Below are 19149 nucleotides of genomic sequence, written 5' to 3'. Positions count from 1 at the left end.
AAAAAATATGGGAAGCTAAGTTGAATATTCTAACACGACACAATTAATCAATTTCTTATTATGTGAATAGCACACACGCAAGGAAATAACGAGAAATACGATCAACTGCTAATAGAGAGCCAAAACCCATCACGTAAACAAGAGGCACACAAAGAATAAATAATTGAAAAAGAATCTACCAAAATGAGAAACGTGACGAATTTAATACAGCACAGAGGTAACGCTGAATAGCAGACAAACAATTTGTGGTGCATCATCCACACGTAAACAATAGACAGGAAAATAATATCGAAACAAGATCAACAGCTAATAGAGAGCCAAAACAATGCACAATCCAACACGTAAACAAGAGCTACACAAAGGATAAATAGTTGAAGAAGAATCTATCAAAACGAGAAACATGCACGCACTTAACACTGAATAGCAGAGAAACACTCTAAACGGCGCATCTACCAACGTGTAAACAGCAGGCACATGCAGGAAAATAATTGAAAAAGAATCTATCAAAATGAGAAACATGCACGGAGCTAGCCCTGAATAGCAGAGAAACACTTTGAACGGCACACCATCCACACGTAAAGAATAGGTACATGCAATGAAATAATGAGAAATACAATCAACAGCTAATAGAGAACCAAACAAATACACCAAAGCAAACAAGAGGTACACAAAAGAAAATAATTGAAAAACAATCTATCAAAACGATAACCATGCAAGGATGAACAGCAGTGAAACACTTTGAACGATGCATCTGCCAACATGTAAACAACACACAGGAAAATAATAGCGAAACAAACTATCAAACATTACAAATTTAATAAATTGAGATGGAAATTATGTCTTTTGAACTATCATAAAATCATCCTTGCGACCTAACAATATACAATTTTCGTCCTACTCGGGCACTGTAAACATTACCTTGACGGAGATATCCAACACACGCAGTATAGACAAGCTTTACACAGTACAACCAGTCTCGAGCACGGCGGGGTCACTCTCTCCCTCTATACAGCCCAAAGCAAAGAATCCGCACATCTGTTGTCAATCTACGGGGTGGGGAACTGTCTCTTTTTCACATTCTTTCCTCCGAAAGGAAATATTCTTAGGACCGGTGTACAGAGACGAAATTTTTTATTGATTGCAAGTAGACATTGGAATTATTCGATTCTCAAGAACACAATAAGAACAGATTCTATCAACAAACAATAGCACGCAAAAAGAAAATAATCTAAGAATAGACTTTTATGTCAGTGCAAACTGGTTTTAGAGAAACATTATCTAAGCAAATGAGAAATATTATGGGCACAAACAATACTCAACCAAAAAGGAGAAACGATGCATTTTAATATATTTCAGATCTCACACAACTATTATGTATACATTATTCTCAACTCACAAAATATCAGTCGAGTGAATATCTGAAATGAAAAAGAGAGTCAAATTTATTCATTGATAGAAACAATACTCATTCGAAAAAGAGAATCAAATTTAATTGCATCGTTTTATGATAACTTTGCAATAATAATTTCTACACGCAGAAGCCGCAAACAAACAACTCATCTGAAATGCAAATTAATGTAAAAGTTTGCTACAGTGAAAATCAACGCACACAACTTAAAAATACTTTCACAACTAGTAGAATATTTTTATTAATATCAATCGAGCGATCATCTGAAGCAAACTCAAAGCAGTAATTAAATTAGGGAAACACTTTCTGACCAAGCGGGGCGACACATCACAGGAACACATGTTTTTCATTCAGAGCCCACCAACCCAAAAAACAAACAAAAAGAACGAATGAGAGAGGGAAATGGTCTCGAAAAAACTCGAAGAAATGGTCACCAGCGTCGTCGAATGCGTTTCGGCAACACGCCGGGCAGCGTTTCCCGGACACCCTTCCTAAACCGAACGCGGTTCGGTGCCCGACGCGTTAGCGCGGCACCCCACGCGAGCGTGTTGCTTTCTTCCGGAAACGGGTTCGACGACGCGGATGACCATTTCTTCGAGTTTTAAGTAAACTTCGTTCGAAAAATATTCGTAACTTTTACTATCCACGTCATGGAGAATTCACATTACGTTATAGAGTATATAGAAAATATCAATACATACGATTACATTCTTTGTCATCGTGAAAGAGTTCTTAAAACCTTCGCGTATCAAAGTGAGCCAACTAAAGCTGTGAAATTACACTTTCTACAGCTCAGTTCGTAAATTGTGGCAGCAGTTCAAATTTTAATTAAACACTTACTGATGTGTGATGGTCACCACTGCTCCAGAATGTGATCTGATAGATTTTACCAATTAATGTACAAACAAATATTTTGTATACAATATGTGACTATATAGACAGCTTTTGAATCTATATATTAAAAAATTGTAAGAAAGAGTGTACAGTTTTGACTTTGAAAATTTAAACAAGAACCTTTGGTGTTGGAGTCTGCGTTTTGTTTCATTATAAGCTAAAATCTTCTAAAATTAAAGTATGCCCTTCCCATTTGTAGTGCCTCATATGCCGTGACATAATGAATAGACTCATAGTTTTTTCAGTATGGCTAATGAAAAACCTCGGGTACATTCTGTGAATTGGAGCTACGTTTATGTGTGCTGCTTTGGTTAAGTTTGCAAAAGGAATATTTACTTATTATAATTACATATCTTATGCATAGTGCTCATCTTCATTGGTTAAATATTTCTGATGACGGTTGTGTGATTCGATTCTCCCAAAATCTTTCAATATAGTATTGTCAACTGTCCAATTGTCTCATATACACTGTGCAATTTAATTTATAAAATAAGCTTTTGCAAAATATTAGTGATCTTTGTAAACAAAGATTGATGTAACATACCTCTAAATTTCAATTAGCGATTCTTCTACAATTCTTTCCTTCGGGTGTCGGTGTTGTATAGAGTGTGGTCGTGTAAAATCTCTTTGATTGCCAGCGCTGATTCCATGCGAAGATCCTTGTACATAGTGTGGAATAAACATCTCCTTAGTAATCTTCAATCTAATCATAAGCTGTTTTCGTTGCGATGTGTGGAATACATTACAGTGATGACAAATAATACAATTATTATTTCAATTATACAATTGTGTATTTCGATAAATTACAGTTCCATTCCAAATACTGAAGTTTCCATTTGTTGTCTTGATTGATGAATTCCGAAGACATCATGTAGTTTATTGTGATTATTGGGTGCTTGAATCCAGCGTTGATTAACGCAGGTGATATGTTGTCGCCGTGCTTGTATTGCTTCAACAACTTGCACTTTGTTGCGATGAACTTGCACAGTCTCTTATTGATGTTTTCTTTCTTTGTATGAAGATTCTTGAATGGCGTACAAGAGAGTATTAGATGAAAATCGTCCGGTGGTCCACCGCAATTGATATGTTTGTTGAGTTTCAATAATTGATGATACATCAGATCTTGCACGACAATATTGAACTTCTGTTAGTTCGACATCATTGACTGGTAGAATAAAATAAATATGTAGAGGCTCTAGGGTGGTATATATCACGTGATAAGATTTTTTATGTACTTTCCATTTCAACCATTAGGTATAATTTCAACAAATCCATAATGAATCGTGCGATAGAGACTGCTTGTATATGATAATTTGATCTGATTGTTTTCTTGATTAATGCAATGCCCATTGCAATGATTACAATTACGTTTGGTCCAGTGTACTTTAATTCTTCGTTAGCAAACCTCAAAAACTCCACCATCAATCCCAGTGGTCCTTCCGATATTGACATGCAAATATTTTTATAACTATTGTAGATTCGGCATACAAGTTCTGGCATCTTGAATTCCATAATTTGCACCATATCTTTGAATACGACCATGTCTAGTAGGTATTGAAATGCAGCGATAATTGAATCGTTTCGAGGCTCCTCCTTTTCGAAGCAGCTTTTTATCAGATCCTCCCATGACCTATGGTAACGAGTACAAAATCCGTCCATCTCTTCAATGTATAGCAATTGTCTCTTCTGTTTTGTAGTGTGCCTCGACACTTAATTAAACCATATCGGTGCTAATTTTATTTATTAAAAATTTCTTATGTTATCATGTTCAGAATGTTATTAATATCCACCTGTCATGAGAATTATGAAAGTCAATTCACAAAAAAGATGTGATGAGCGAGAAAAACGCGAGCTTTAAACGCGCTAGAACCCTCGATTCCCGTCTTGAGTTGTTGGAGTTAGTTTATGACTTTGACCACGACCATTGAGGAATCCCCCTTCTCCCTGCGGGGCGTAACCTTGGCTAAAGTGATGGGAGCTCAGCTTCCCTCTCTCATTCATTCTTTTTTTGTTTTGTTAGTGGGCTCTGAATGAAAAAGATGTGTTCCATGTGATGTATTGCCCTGCTTGGTCAGAAAGTGTTTCCCTAAATTAATTACTGCTTTGAGTTTGCTTCAAATGATCGCTCGATTGATATTAATAAAAATATTCTACTAGTTGGGAAAGTATTTTTAAGTTGTGTACATTGATTTTCACTGTAGCAAACTTTTACAGTAATTTGCATTTCAGATGAGTTGTTTGTGGCTTCTGCATGTAGAAATTACTATTGCAAAGTTATCATAAAACGATGTAATTAAATTTGATACTCGTTTTCAAATGAGTATTGTTTCTATCAATGAATGAATTTGACTTTCTCTTTTTTGTTTCAGATATTCACTCCACTGATATTTTGTGAGTTGAGAATAATGTATACATAATAGTTGTGTCAGATCTGAAATACATTAAAATGCATTGTTTCTCGTTTTGGTTGAGTATTGTTTGCATTTTTTTGAGATTTTTTTCATTTTGCGTGCTATTGTTTGTTGATAGAATTCTTATTGTGTTCTTGAGAATCGAATAATTCCAATGTCTATTTGCAATCAATAAAAAATTTTGTCTCTGAACACCGGTCCTAAGAATATTTCCTTTTGGAGGAAAGAATGTGAAAAAGAGAGAGGGTTTCCCTAACCCGTAGATTGACAACAGATGTTCGGATTCTTCGCTTTGGGCTGTATATAGAGAGAGAGTGACCCCGCCGTGCTCGAGACTGGTTGTACTGTGTGAAGCTTTTCTGTACTGCGTGTGTTGGATATCTCCGTCAAGGTAATGTTTATAGTGCCCGAGTAGGACGAAAATTGTATATTGTTAGGTCGCAAGGATTATTTTATGATAGTTCAAAAGATATATTATTTCCATCTCAATTTATTAAATTTGTGATGTTTGATAGTTTGTTTCGTTATTATTTTCCTGTGTGTTGTTTACATGTTGGCAGATGCATCGTTCAAAGCGTTTCTCTGCCGTTCATCCGTGCATGTTTATCGTTTTGATAGATTGCTTTTCAATTATTTTCTTTTGTGTACCTCTTGTTTGCTTTGGTGCATTTGTTTGGTTCTCTATTAGCTGTTGATTGTATTTCTCATTATTTCATTGCATGTACCTATTCTTTACGTGTGGATGGTGTGCCGTTCAAAGTGTTTCTCTGCTATTCAGTGCTAGCTCCGTGCATGTTTCTCGTTTTGATAGATTCTTTTTCAATTATTTTCCTGCATGTGTCTGTTGTTTACACGTTGGTAGATGTGCCGTTTAGAGTGTTTCTCTGCTATTCAGTGTTAAGTGCGTGCATATTTCTCGTTTTGATAGATTGTTCTTCAGCTATTTACCCTTTGTGTACCTCTTGTTTACGTGTTGGATTGTGCATTGTTTTGGCTCTCTATGAGCTGTTGATCTTGTTTTGATAAAATTTTCCTGTCTATTGTCTACGTGTGGATGATGCACAGTTCAAATTGTTTGTCTGCTATTCAGTGTTAGCTCTGTGCTGTATTAAATTCGTCATGTTTTCGAATTCGAAGTGAACTCGAAGTGAACTCGAAGTGAACGATTGTTCAGTTCGATCGTTATTGTGAAGGGGCTCGTTATTTTATTCCCCCCATTCCAACCAACAATGGGGTAGAGTATCGCCTGTGGCGATGAAACTACCAACTCTCCAAGGTCAAAAATAAATTTGTTGTTGTTCGTCATGTTTCTCGTTTTGATAGATTCTTTTTCAATTATTTAACCTTTGTGTACCTCTTCTTTACGTGATGGGTTTTGGTTCTCTATTAGCTGTTGATCGTATTTCTCGTTATTTCCTTGCATGTGTGCTATTCACATCATAAGAAATTGATTAATTGTGTCGTGTTGGAATATTCAACTTAGCTTCCCATATTTTTTATTATGTGTATTGCATTCCTTCTGCTTTCTTTTTTTGGCTGGGTTTTTCGCCTTCACGCAGAGTTACAACATAATTCCTGCCACTATTTGGCTTTACTATCCTTTGCATGTAAACCGCCTACTGCACACCTGTTGTAGCGGGAAAAAATTTGCGATTCGAGTCGGCTCAGACTGCAAAATGACGGTGGAAGTCGGCCCAGGTGTGACGGTATCGTCGCCTGGATGGGATGAGAGTGTGCATGTCCCTACTTACATGTAAACCACTCACGCGCCGCCTGAAAAAAGAATTGCGAACGAAGTCGGCCCAGTGAAAAATCGCCAAAGTCTGCCCAGGTGGAAAAATACAGAACGATAAGGGCGCACGCTGCTCTCTGGCTCGCTGGTAGGCACTCGGACACCCCCTCACCCACCTGCTTGCATGTAAACCACTCACGCATCACCTTAAAAAAATTGCGCACAAAGTCTGGCCAGTGTGAAAAATCACCAAAGAAGTCGGCCCGGTGTTGTCAGTGCACATGCCCCGACTTGCATGTAAAGTGCCCACGCGCTGCATAAAAAATGCGAGCGAAGTCTGCCCAGGGTGCACAACCATAAGTGTATGCTCAGCTCTTCAGCCCGCTGGTAAGCACACGGACAGCCCCTCATCTGTGCGCCAGCCACCGCACGCTGGAAAAAATAATAAAAAGCGCTAGAGAAGTCCGCCCAGCTATTGTTCTTGAAGTTACATACATCTATTAGAACTTTAACTAAAACTCTACTATGGTGCTCATGTGTAATAATGTTACTTTTTATAATAAAACTTTTAATTTTGATTGTAATCGTATTGATTACAAATATCTTCTTTGATTAAAATGTGCTACTCCTTCTGCTTAATTGAAAACTTGCGTGATTATCACTAATAAAAAATTGTGATACCCCTTCAATGCTATTGCATCAGATTTTTGGCTAAGTTTTTCTCCTTCACACAGTCATAACATAATTCCTGACACTAATGACTTTAATAAATATATTTTCACTTGTACTTTTGTGTATGGCTATCCTTTGCATGTAAACCGCCTACTGCACACCTGTTGTAGCTGGAAAAATTTGTGAGTGAAGTCGACAGTATGAAAAATGATGAAAGAAGTCGGCCCAGGCTGAAAAATGTGAGCGGGTAAACGCGCACGCAGCCCTCCGGCCACGCTCCGCCCACTGGTAAGAGCCTCCACCCGAGCGCCGCCCGCCGGTCGCAGGAAAAAATACGCAAAAAAAGTCGGCCTAGGCTAAAAAATGTTGAAAGAAGTCAGCCCAGGCTGAAAAATGTGAGAGGGTAAGCGCGCACGCAGCCCTCCCCCAGCCGATAAGCGCTCTGAGAACCCTACGCACAAGCGCCGCACGGGGAAAAATACGCACAGGGCTCAGGGCAGGGCCCTGAGGTCCATAGAACGTACTCACCCCCGGTCTCACACGGCCAGCCCTTATACTACTCACTTTCAAATGATTTTGGACAAATGCATGGTACGATCATCTGCATGACTGTGGTCCTACTGCCAAAGTTTGACAGTACAGGATGTAATTCGCTGCGCCGGACCCACTACCAGAACGTGTTGGTGGCCGAGCTGGGTGGGGTCACCTGAGAAATTTCAGGGGGGGGGGGGTGTTGCAAAAATGCAGGGAGGGTGCACCCCCCTCTGGAGGGAGGTGTAGGGAAATCCATGGGATCTCATCACATTTCTGCGCTTCAACAGCGCCAACAGATTCCGCTCGAAGGAGTGCGAGAAGGAAGGTGGGAGGCGCATTGGATACATTGCTGGAGAAACGCCGAAAAGGAGTAAAGCGCGCATTTGACGCCTCGCGACTCCCGTTTTCGGCTTAGAGTGGAGTTGTACCCCTGATTAGTATGCAATAGGAAAATAAGGAGTAAAATAATCTTATACAGTAAGAGTTTAACACATATTGAAAGAAAGTACCCGCACTTGTTTATCATACAAGATATTTTGCAAAGTCTGCCACGAGTATATTGTGCATGCCCATGGCACGACAAGTTGTACGAAAACACTACGCAGAGAGTTTTCACATCATTTACATATTGAATTTTCATGTCTCCATACCACAGTGGTAGATCCGTGGTTACACGTTTAGGTTTGGTTCTACATATCACCGCTTTTGTTTTAGAGACATTAATGTGTAAACAATTTTGTTTCGCACAACTTGTTACTTTCTCAAGTAAGGCATTAGCCGAAGCTATTAAACTGGATTCATTGGATGATGAAACAACATATATACAACAGACAGATATCTTTTGGTTCATCAAGAGAAGACTTCACACTAAAGGTTAATCTATAGCTCTTAAAACATTTCTGATTGGATTATGGCAGATAAAGTAAGACCTAACACACACAAAGCATGTTTTATGATCTTCCATACCCTCCAGAAAGTTGATCGAGATAATTTTGAAATCAGCCTTGTTGACTGTAAATTGAATTGACTAGATCATGTGAAATTTTTAGGTGCGTGTCTGAACTAGTGTTTAACATGGGTATCTCATATCACTTGTCTAAGACAGAAAATTTCTCGGCAACGTTTTGCGTTATCCCGACTAAAACATATTGTTCTGCTGAATGTCTTAGTTTCTGTGTACTGTGCACGTGTCCTTAGCCACCTTTCTTATAGTGTTGAAGCATATGATATTACATGCAAGTAAAATCTAGAACGATTGTTACTATTGCAAAAGAAAGCCGTGCGAATTATGTTGGGCATCCCACCGACCGACTCTGTGATGTTCGCATTGAACATGCTGGGTTTCATGGATATACGGGCGTTTTTTTTTTTATTACTCGTTAGTCTTTTTTATCAAAAAGCTACGAGAACGGGCAGGAATACCGTTAATCCAGTAGAAGACGTCCTCCCGCTGATAGTATGTAATTTCTAGATGACTGATTACCTAAAATTCACCAATTAACCCTTTAATGACGGGACTTGGGATAAAAGCGAGCGCTCAGTGTGAGAGACAATCTCGATGAAAGCCATCCCACCATCTAAAAAGCCTGAAGTGAGCGCACACGTTAGTCAACTGGGAGAGTCAACTTGTCTGAAACGGTAACGCCACTGAGCCGTAAAAGCCACATTCAGTTTACATCCGATGAATTAATGCAGCATCGTGGCAGCATGTATTTCGTGGCATCCGGAAAGCGAATGTTGGATCAACTGTGCTCAACATAGATAGGGGAGAATGTCAGTTGTCCATTGGCGGGAAGCCAGGGGTCTGATTAGACGTCGATGAATGGAACATCGGTCTTCTCTCACGTCACTGGCTGGCGTCACGTTGCTGATATCTCATTGACTGACAGTGATACGGTGTAGGAATCGGAGGACGCTTACGACTTTCTAAAGCTGCTGAATTGGAAGTTCTAGAGAATCGTAAGCTCCATCCCATTCCGACTCCGTATATAAGTGCCAGTTAATCAAATATCGGAGACGCGACGACAGCCAGTCCGAAATAAAGGCGATTGACTTATCTTGTTTTCTAAAACGTTATCGTGAAACTTGTACGTCTTCCTAAAACTCCCTATTGACACCAGAAAAATATACCTTTGAACGGAGAGTTGCTTACAGCTCCGTGTTTCGTAACGACTTCCTTTCTTCTTTCCTAGCTGCCGACCGCATCGTGTTGTGACGGTTGACCTCGCAATTTCGTTACGTTGGAATGAATAAATCACCGCTAATTAAAGCGAACGGCTCAGCCACAACATTTCCTCCTTCTCCTATTACTTTCCTTGGTCACGCAAAGTGCTGCAATATTTGCATGTAGGTGGAACAAAGGGCTAGATAGATGGAGGACTACAGCCTCATTGTTCGAATCCCACGGTTACGAAAAAGCTTTTTTTGTTTTTTTTCTGTACACGGAGAATCTGCTGAACGAAAGCTGTAAAACATTTAGTTTGAGTGTTTGAAGAACTCAAAGTAACATAGTTCAGGATATGAACTACTCTTAATTGTGATGTTCGTGAAGGCAACCGGTGTTTCGTTATTTTTGTACACACACGGCTCGGTTTCGAGTTATCGCACATTTAGCCCTTGCTGCATTTCAGTTTCCCGAGTAAGTGGATTGAGAGCCCAACTGAATATTTCGACGAAAGTTCCATATAGCAGAATATAGCAACTTCCATTTCGTTTCCTGAACATGTATCACTTGTGGAGGGCATCCTCAGTGTGCTCGCTAATCTTGACATTTTATCATTTCTAAAAGGAGTCTAAAACATGAATCCGGCAAAGCAGTAGACTGAGCTGCAGAACGTATGCGGGCAAACCAATTCCTCTTGGAAGATGGTGTAATATAAGAGAGCATATTTGCAATATGCGCCTACGCATCGTCCAAGCACATCCTAGCGCATCCTAGCACATAATTCGTACATTCTCTCGTTTGCTTTTGGGTCGATGCGGATCGCGTCGATGAAGCCTTGCAGGTCGGATACGGAAATGAACACCATTGCGGCTGCAGATTTTCTGTGCGCCGATCGGACGCGGCTCGCTACAAAGTTATTCGTGAAGGGATATATACACATACAAAGTGACGAGGCTTTTGTATAAACACGAGCGGGGCGAAAGACTTATTTTGCTAATTGTATTATTTTCAGACTGTCACCACCAATGCCCAAGTGTTGGTCATCCGACACCTCTGGCAGCGATGAGAGGCCCTCACGAGAAGATCCTTTACATCCCTTGCATCGTTCCTTCTAAGGACCTGCCGGACTATTTGGCTACCATCTGTGTGGATCCCGAGTCTGATGACTATGGCAAGGTACGTATACGTTGTAGTAGGTAGCACATATAACGCCCAGTCGCATACTTCAATTGAATTATGACATTTGAAGGACTTGCTTCATGCTCCAAGTTACATTATTCAATAAGCCCCATTGAATGTTCGTGCAAGCATATCACTTTAAAGGGGCATTAAAGTGGTATCCAACATGGCCAAAAACTGTTGTCATCTTGTAAAGCAGTATGTCAAAAGCATTCCTACAAAATTTTGTGTCCGAACTTGTTTGACCGCTGTGCAATTAATTTGCAAAATCGCTGGCGCAGCGACGGGTCGGAGAGTTCCAACCCCAGACCACACCAACCCTAGTGTGACGTTTGTGGTAGAGAGACCCCTCATACATTGGTAGAAAAAAAAACCGTCTGCTACGAACATTGTGAACTGTTTCTTGTTGACTGCTATTCATTACTTGATTTATATCACGTTTTCTGAAAAACAAAGCATATAGGGAGCCCGACAAAATAAGATTGCGATCACGAGGATAATATTCGTTTATGAATCACCGCCGAGCGTTTTTGTCGTACGGCAACGACGGAACAGCAGCAGATATTCCCCCTTGGTCGGCATGGCGATGCAAACAACCGCACGTACACACACGTCCACGCACGACCCCGCCAATTGCCACGTCGCGCTGGCGTCGGTGAAGACTTTTCTGGTGCGACAGCACAGTACACAGTACCAGTACCATACCAGGAAAAGGCACAGGACGCACTTGCTGCTGTAAGTCACAGTAGCAGAAAGCAAGCAATGAGGCGCTATTGTGTGGCCACCTGTTAGCCATTGAACCAAGTGTGCGGTAAAAGGGTCAGCCAGGCTGCACGCGGTCGGGAAGCACTGGGGATTCACTGTACATCACACAGTTAGATTCGTGCTGCACCACTCGTTGTTCCCGTGGTGTCAGCGGTCCCCAAAACTCAAGGTCGTGTCGTTGATAGCCTTCAAGTCCTCCGTTTCGGACATCACGTAGCTGGAGAACGCCTATCGTCTCTGAAGCGGTAGCAGTCGCACCGGCCTGCGCGGTGTTGCTCACCTCAATCATGTGATTCCAAATCCAATGAGGAGCGTCCCTACCACTCCCGTCACATAGTGACGCGCGTGGCGGCGCTCATCACGTGTCTATCGTGAAAGCCAAGGAGGCTGTGTCGCGCACGGGAGTTTCCGGGGGGCGAAATTCCCTAATGTAGGCTAGTATACGCATAGGAGAATCAGCGCACGCCTATTGGATGGCGCAGCCGCAGCCAGAAACGGACGGAGTCGCGATCGCGGCCAGCATGGCTGGCAGTACGTGTTTACCCTCTGCAATGGGAACAGAATTATTGCGAAAGGAAGCTGCAATGAACAAAGAAAGTGGGAGATGAACAGTGTGATCTCGTAGTACAGTGTTGCAATTGTGGAAATATAGTGGTCAGCCCTCGTTCCGTGCGGCGTTCCGTGTTTGGCGTGTGTGTGTGTGTGACATAAGCCATTGCACAAGTACGATGCAATAATTTATTATTGCTTGGCTGCACGAAAGTGTAAATGAACTAAACGGTCGCTCAAGACGCACTAAATAGAAGCCTCAAATTCGTAGCGGTTTCTTCATTGCACTTCTCGCTTGTGGCCACCGTTATAACTGCAGGTAGTACAACCACATTTCGGCTGTGTTCCGTACATTTGCCGAGATAAACTGTGTTTTGTGGAAATGAAGGGTGGTTTCAGACACAGTTCGATATTTGCTTTCAGAATATTGTTACAGTTTCAAGAGGTCATGGTATCCCCGGAGCTGACCTTTAAAAAAGAAGTTGACCTCCTTTCCTGGAGTGAAACCTGCATTTTCCTGTATCGTCTATGCATGGCTACTGAATGGTGTGTCGCTGGTCTTCACACACTAGGTCCGCACTAACATATACTTCTTAATCGCCCGCACCACCGACCTTCCCGAACCACCCTTTCAGGGTCTGTTAGTCGGCTGGACTCTCACCCCTTCACATTGTCAATATTTCTTGTTCCATGGCCATATACAGCCCACCAAAGCTCCGCCATCAAAGCACTTCTGTCCTTTTTTGACACCATAGGACTTCGGTCCTCACTGTTAGGTGACTCATTGTCATTTTACCACACCACCACAGTCGTCAGCTCGAACTGACAATCAACAAGGTGGTGAAACGGTCACAGGAAAATTGTTTAAAGGGACTATGAAATTTCCCGAACCCCCATACTTTTTTTCGATGGAAACTGTTCTTCCCGCAGAGAAACAAATATGCCACAAATTTTTCCGGACGAAATCGCTCCACTCTGCGAGGAGCGCGCGCTGGAAATGTCTCTTCCGCGTTCCTCCTCTCCCGCGCATATTTCCCTGCCGATGGTGTAACTGTACGGACCGCTCTTCGGTTCCCCGTTACGTCACCGGTGTTGCACAATGGCAAGTAATGCCGCGAGCTCGCGCTGTGGCTGCCGCCACTGCCGAAATCTGCCGATCGCGCGAAAGCTGCTGTCATGGAGATTCCCACTCCCGATGAACGCATACGCGGGATCCTACGGCGCATGCTCCTGGCGGGATTCCTCGGCTCGGCAACACGTCACGATGACGTGTTGCTGAGCCGGCCGTGGTCGCGTCAAGTTACCCGTTGTGTCTCCGCTCGGCAGCTCGTCACGGCGCGGCGCCAGCTGTCCTCCCTTCGCCGCTCCGTTTAAATTCGCTCTGAGAAATCCGCTAGCGCGACGAAAGTAAAATTTCGGTTCTAGACTCAGAAAAATGTCTTCTTTCGAACGAAACGAAGAAAAAAATCGTTTCATAGTCCCTTTAAGTTTTCCCAGGAGAAGACGTCTGCGTCTCTTATTCAAGGGCACGGGGAGCGTTTCCCGAACCTACACCCGAAATGGGCATCCACAACGTTAATGTAAAGGCCGAACATAAATTTCTTGGGCTTATATTTGACCGGAAACTGACTTTCCTTCCGAATCTCAAACACCTCAAGGTAGATACTATTAAATCTCTAAGTCTTCTAAAGGTACTTTCTCACCGGTCCTGGGGAGCAGATCGTGACATGTTCAAGAACATCTACCTCTCCACCGTACTTTCAAAGCTGGATTATGGATGTGTTGTGTACGGTTCGGCACGGCTATCTACACTCAAAACCCACGATCCAGTACACCACCGAGGGCTGCGTTTAGTTCTCGGAGCTTGTCTCCAATACAAAGTTTGTACATAGAATTAAATCAGTGGTCCTTAGAGAGAGGTTTTACCGCGGTACTTCATATGCACTAAGAATCAGGGGTCACCCCCAGAACCCAGCATATGAATGTGTGAAAGGTAGACAATCAGACAGCACTTCTTGAACAGGCCTTCAGCTGTGCCTTCTTTTAGCATTAGAATGTCACAAGCAGTCGATCGCTATGCCTCTCCAGAGTACAACTCTATGATCCTTGAGTCAAGTAAAAAAAAAAAAACCATCCTCCATGGCAGCCCCCTCCAAAGTGTAGCAAGTTCCTCTTCAGATACAACAAACGCGAAAATGCTAACACCGTACTCCAAGGAATTTGAGGTGCTAAAGGATAGCTTTGGCAGCAATGTAGAGTTGTACACTGGTGGTTCAAAGACTGTTTCCGGGGTATCGTACGCTATGTTCACTGGCACACTCTTAAAAATAAGGGGGGGGGGGGGGTAATGGCAGGATAGGCTCGCCGTTGTTGGCCACACAGAAGTGGGTGTCGTCACGACTATAGCCAGAAAAAAGAAAAAGAACGCGAAGCAAAACAAAACACAAAGGAAGGACGGACGGATGGAGGATAGAGGAGGTTGAATGATGGGGATGCGGTGAGGTGCACGTGTTCATCGGGGAGAGTAGAGTATTAGATGGGTCGATGAGCAAGGCCTGTCTTCAGCATGATGGGAATGAGGTTTCTTGCTTTGGCGGAACGTTCGGCAGAAGAACCAGCGGGGTAGACGATGTCCGCTAGCGTGCCCGAGGTGGAGCGAGGGAGATGGGCTTCGGGCGCTGAATGGTATGCTCGGCAGTCTCGCAGGATGTGTTCGATTGTTCCGGGTTGTTGACAGTGGCCACAGCTGGCGTCACCCCTAGAGCTGATCTTGAACAGCTGAGAGTTGGTGAACGCACACCCAGTGCGGAGCCTATGGAGCATGGTCTGGATGTTTCGAAGAAGATTTCTCATGGGAAGAGGGGGGCGATTATGGTGCATGATGTCCCGTATTCCAGGGTGGCGCAGTTCAACAAGGTGCTGAACAGACACCTGCCTGTCGGTGTCGTCCGGAGTTGGCAAAATATTGCTGCAGCCCAGGTGTGCCGAGGACGCCAGCTGGTAGGCCCTTTCGTTGCCGCCGACACCGACGTGGGACGGGATCCATTGGAAGACGATATCGCCTCCAGCCTGTTTATGCTGAGCGCACGATCCTCTGATGCTTCGCGCTAAGATGTTGTCACACATGGGGTTCATCACGTTCCATAGAGCGCTTCTCGAGTCTGTGAGTCGAGTCTCTTAAAAATGAAGTTCACCGCATAGCATGCCCCTAGTCAACCATAATCTCGAATGATATCGTTATCTGCCCTGATTTGTTGAAAGCGGGAGGCGTATCCCTATTGAAAAATCATACAAGAAATCTCACAAGAAACATCTTACAGAATCCTAAGAGAAATTCTATGGGATTATTGCCCAGATTCTCACAAGGTTTCTCATAGAATTTCTCACAGGTTCTCCTCTGTCCGGACCGAAGACTGAATGACCGAAAACTTCTCTTAAGGTTTCTTATAGACATTCTTGTAGCTTGTTTCTGATAGGATTTCTTATAAATGTTGTCATAATATTTCTAATGGTTGTTTCTTATAATACACAGTACAAATGTTTTGATAAGATTTGCAGTAAATAATCTACACCAAGTGACAATCTATGCCATATGTTCACTCTTTATTTCAGTCATTTAGACTCATTCTTTATTTCAATCATTCAGAAAACTCCTCATGTGGGGCACAAAGGAACTTAGCCTTTTGGCCCTTGGGATGTCTGAAGGCTTCTCGTTCAGGTAGATTTGATATGCATCTAAAAGAAGAGAGAGAGAACGTCATAATGTCAATTGTGAAATTACATTGCTACACGTCTTCAAGAACGGAACATAAAATGTATTCAGCAAATCATGTGTACCCACACACAATTTGCACACCCACTCGCTGGATGTCTTGCTTTATGTTCCAGGTGCTCTAGTACATGTGTACTATATACTAAGAGATGTAAACCTCACTGTACTTGTCACTGCCAAAGGGCCTGTACTTTGTGAGGTGTCAAGGCAGGCTTGGGTGGTATACCACTTTTTGCATATCGGTTTGAGAGAGTACCGCTCAAGCTGCGGCCTCAAAGTTCCATGTCGGTCCAAAGTTGTCGAGAAATCCTCTTTCTAATCCTCTCCAAATATCCTTTCACTTGCATGTAAGTGATTTCCACGTTCCCCGAGAACGTGTCGCAGCGAGGTTGCATTGTGTCGCTAAAGATATTCCACACCCAATTATGCCATCTGCACCACGTGGACCGTGGTCGACATAAAATGTGGCTCACAGGAGCTGCTGCTATCGCCAACGTCTATTTCAGGTTTAAAGAAGAAAAACAAAACAAAATGGACCTATGAAACCGACTGTTGGTGAACACATAGGCCCCTTATCTCAAGGACATCTGTACGAACAGTTCGGCATGACTGGTGATATTTAAGCAGATGCACTTTTTGAAGTAATCCACAGAAATTGTGGCTCGCGACCATGGCCATCATGAAACCTCTCTAATTACGGATCCATTTGCAGGTTGTTCATCGATTGCGGATGCCAAACAAGGGTGATGAGCTCCATCACATGAACTGGAACGTGTGCAGCAGCTGTTATGGCACTCGTGGGAAGTCAAGGGACAAACTTATCTTGCCTTCCCTAAACAGTGACAGGATTTATGTCGTGGACGTCAGTGCAGATGCCTTTGCGCCCAGGTTGTTCAAGGTACTGTATACCCATGCTCTGACATACGTATACAGGGCGTCTTTTTATCATTTACAGAATGTTTTCAATGAAACTGAGAGCTATCCAGAAGCGGTTTTCACAGACTAATATCAAAATTTAAATATTTATATCTCAAAGTACGTGCTCCTTTCAGTGTAATTTAATAGGTGGGTGGATTTAAAGCAGCACTGAGGTGACCTCAAAACGTTTTCTTTTTGTTTTTCGGTGCAGAGTGTTCTCCAACGAATAAAACGAGTTCCTGCGAAAGAACGATGAGAGCAGGCGCCCTACAGAGCGAGCGCGAGAGCTCTGTTCACCTTTGCGAGAGCACGTTTGAAAAATTCTTCACCTCGTGAAACGGGCGCATCGCTGAACGAGCGAAAGTCGTGACGATCCGCTCAGGTGGCCAGTGACGTGCAATTGCACAGCTCAAGCGTGTATAAGCGGCGCGTGAGCTGCGAAGAAAAAACGAAGAAACAAGGCACGAGCCGCGTTTACATGAATACGACACTAGCGTATCGTATCCAGTTGTCGAATCGAATCCACCCATGTAAACGCGTCAATTCGCTAGGAGAGCGTATCGTATTCAATTCGCTAAACAGAGGTGGATCGAGACGGTGGATGCGCATTCAGACTACATGCTGGACAGCTTGACAGATGAGGCAGGATCTCGAGCGACGTTAAGGCTGCGGTCCCACTCCTTCCCCGAAAATGGGCGATTCCGTAGCAAGATTCCACCGCTCGTGTTTGCACGTTCTTGAAGAAACCGGTATGGTTAGAAAGCTGCTTTCCTTTGCTAGGCGTGTACGTTCTCCGTTTTCTAGTAGATCCTATGATAACGGTTTTATAAAACCGGGAAACTGACGAAATCGTCGACAATTGCTGTGTTCATAGCAAGATTTGGCGGAAACAATTCAAGATATCAAGGTCGCTTATTTCGCATCGTGTAGCTTCATCATATCGGAAGGCACGTACGTTGCGATATCTTTGGTATGCGATATTTATAATTTACACGTGCTTGTTTTTGAGGATGAAAAAACGCATTTCTGGCGCTCGTCATTTCAGACTCTTCTAACGTCCGCCGAAGGTCAAGCTGTCTCCTGGATACGCACAGTTATGTGTTTAACGGATCCTGAAAAATGTAGCGCAATAAGAATATTAATAAGCACGACGCTTTCAAATCACCGATGGAAAACGGAGTTCTGCGCCATCTACCGAGCCAGTTGGTAAGAGTTCGTGATAGCGGTTCCAAAGGTTCCCGGGGGTGGCGCTATATGAAACCGAAACCGCATCATACAGCAAAGTTTATGCCTGCGGAGGCTGGAGTGTAGGTCATTCTGTAATGACTGTCACGGCGTGTTCTTTTGATCGTGCACGTTCACGTTGTGGACTTGTCGGTAATTTTCTTGTCGACTAGTGCTGCTTGTAAATCATAGTGTATGTACAAATTTTTTTTCATCGCGAACGGCTTTGCCCATTATTATATTCACTGATGAGTTTTACTACTCGTGTATTTTTGGTGGTTGATACACCAAGTGAAACGAAACACTGATACTCCATATTTCCTCCTCTATTTTCATCCATCGAAGTTTCGTATCAGCGAGTTGAGGGGAAGCACTTTCCCGGCATTCGTTCTTTCTCGCAGATACTGCAATATTTTTTTCTTATTCATTTTCCATGGTCGTTTCAGTAAACATACGGTGTGCAGTCGGAGATTTTTCGGAGAACTGGTTCTACTGCGAGGAGTTTACTCTTTAGTTTGTGATTGGCATTTTCTTTCTGCCGCACCCGTAACACTGATTCTTTTCTTATGTATTTCTCAGTATTCATTTTCGTATCCATACGGCATGATTCTATACCGTATTCATTCAGAGGTTACAAATTTCCTTCTTGGTTGGACCTCCACAGCAAACGCCTGGCTAAGAATGTATTATATTTCATAACTTCAACTTAGTATTCATTACATAATTCCTTTATTGTATTATATGTCGTTACATTATACTACGTACAGACGGGGACAGATGGAAAGAGGACAGCAGGAAGGAGCGCGGGACAGGGGGGTTAGGTTCTTTTTAATTCTGTGTTTGCGTCGCGGATCTGATTACTCATCAGCTGTGATGCTTCGCCACCATCTGCCGTGCCGTCATCCTGTTCAACCGCGCATGCTAACC

General features: G+C 42.9%; 1 protein-coding gene across 1 annotated transcript in view; it reads left to right on the top strand.

Moving 5' to 3' along the window:
• The window catches only part of LOC135376830 (methanethiol oxidase-like), a gene marked incomplete at its 3' end in the record, with an annotated part of 63504 nt that extends 45300 nt beyond the window's left edge, over positions 1 to 18204 (top strand). The window contains exons 2-4 of the mRNA XM_064609284.1: positions 10828 to 10991; positions 16793 to 16978; positions 18044 to 18204. Coding sequence (XP_064465354.1) covers positions 10828 to 10991; positions 16793 to 16978; positions 18044 to 18204 — 511 coding nt within the window. The remainder of the gene's footprint in view (positions 1 to 10827; positions 10992 to 16792; positions 16979 to 18043) is intronic.
• Between the last annotated feature and the right edge of the window lie 945 nt (positions 18205 to 19149).

This window comes from Ornithodoros turicata, unplaced genomic scaffold, assembly GCF_037126465.1.
Source record: "Ornithodoros turicata isolate Travis unplaced genomic scaffold, ASM3712646v1 ctg00001327.1, whole genome shotgun sequence".
Taxonomy (NCBI): domain Eukaryota; kingdom Metazoa; phylum Arthropoda; class Arachnida; order Ixodida; family Argasidae; genus Ornithodoros; species Ornithodoros turicata.
This window is presented reverse-complemented; position numbering and strand designations above follow the sequence as displayed.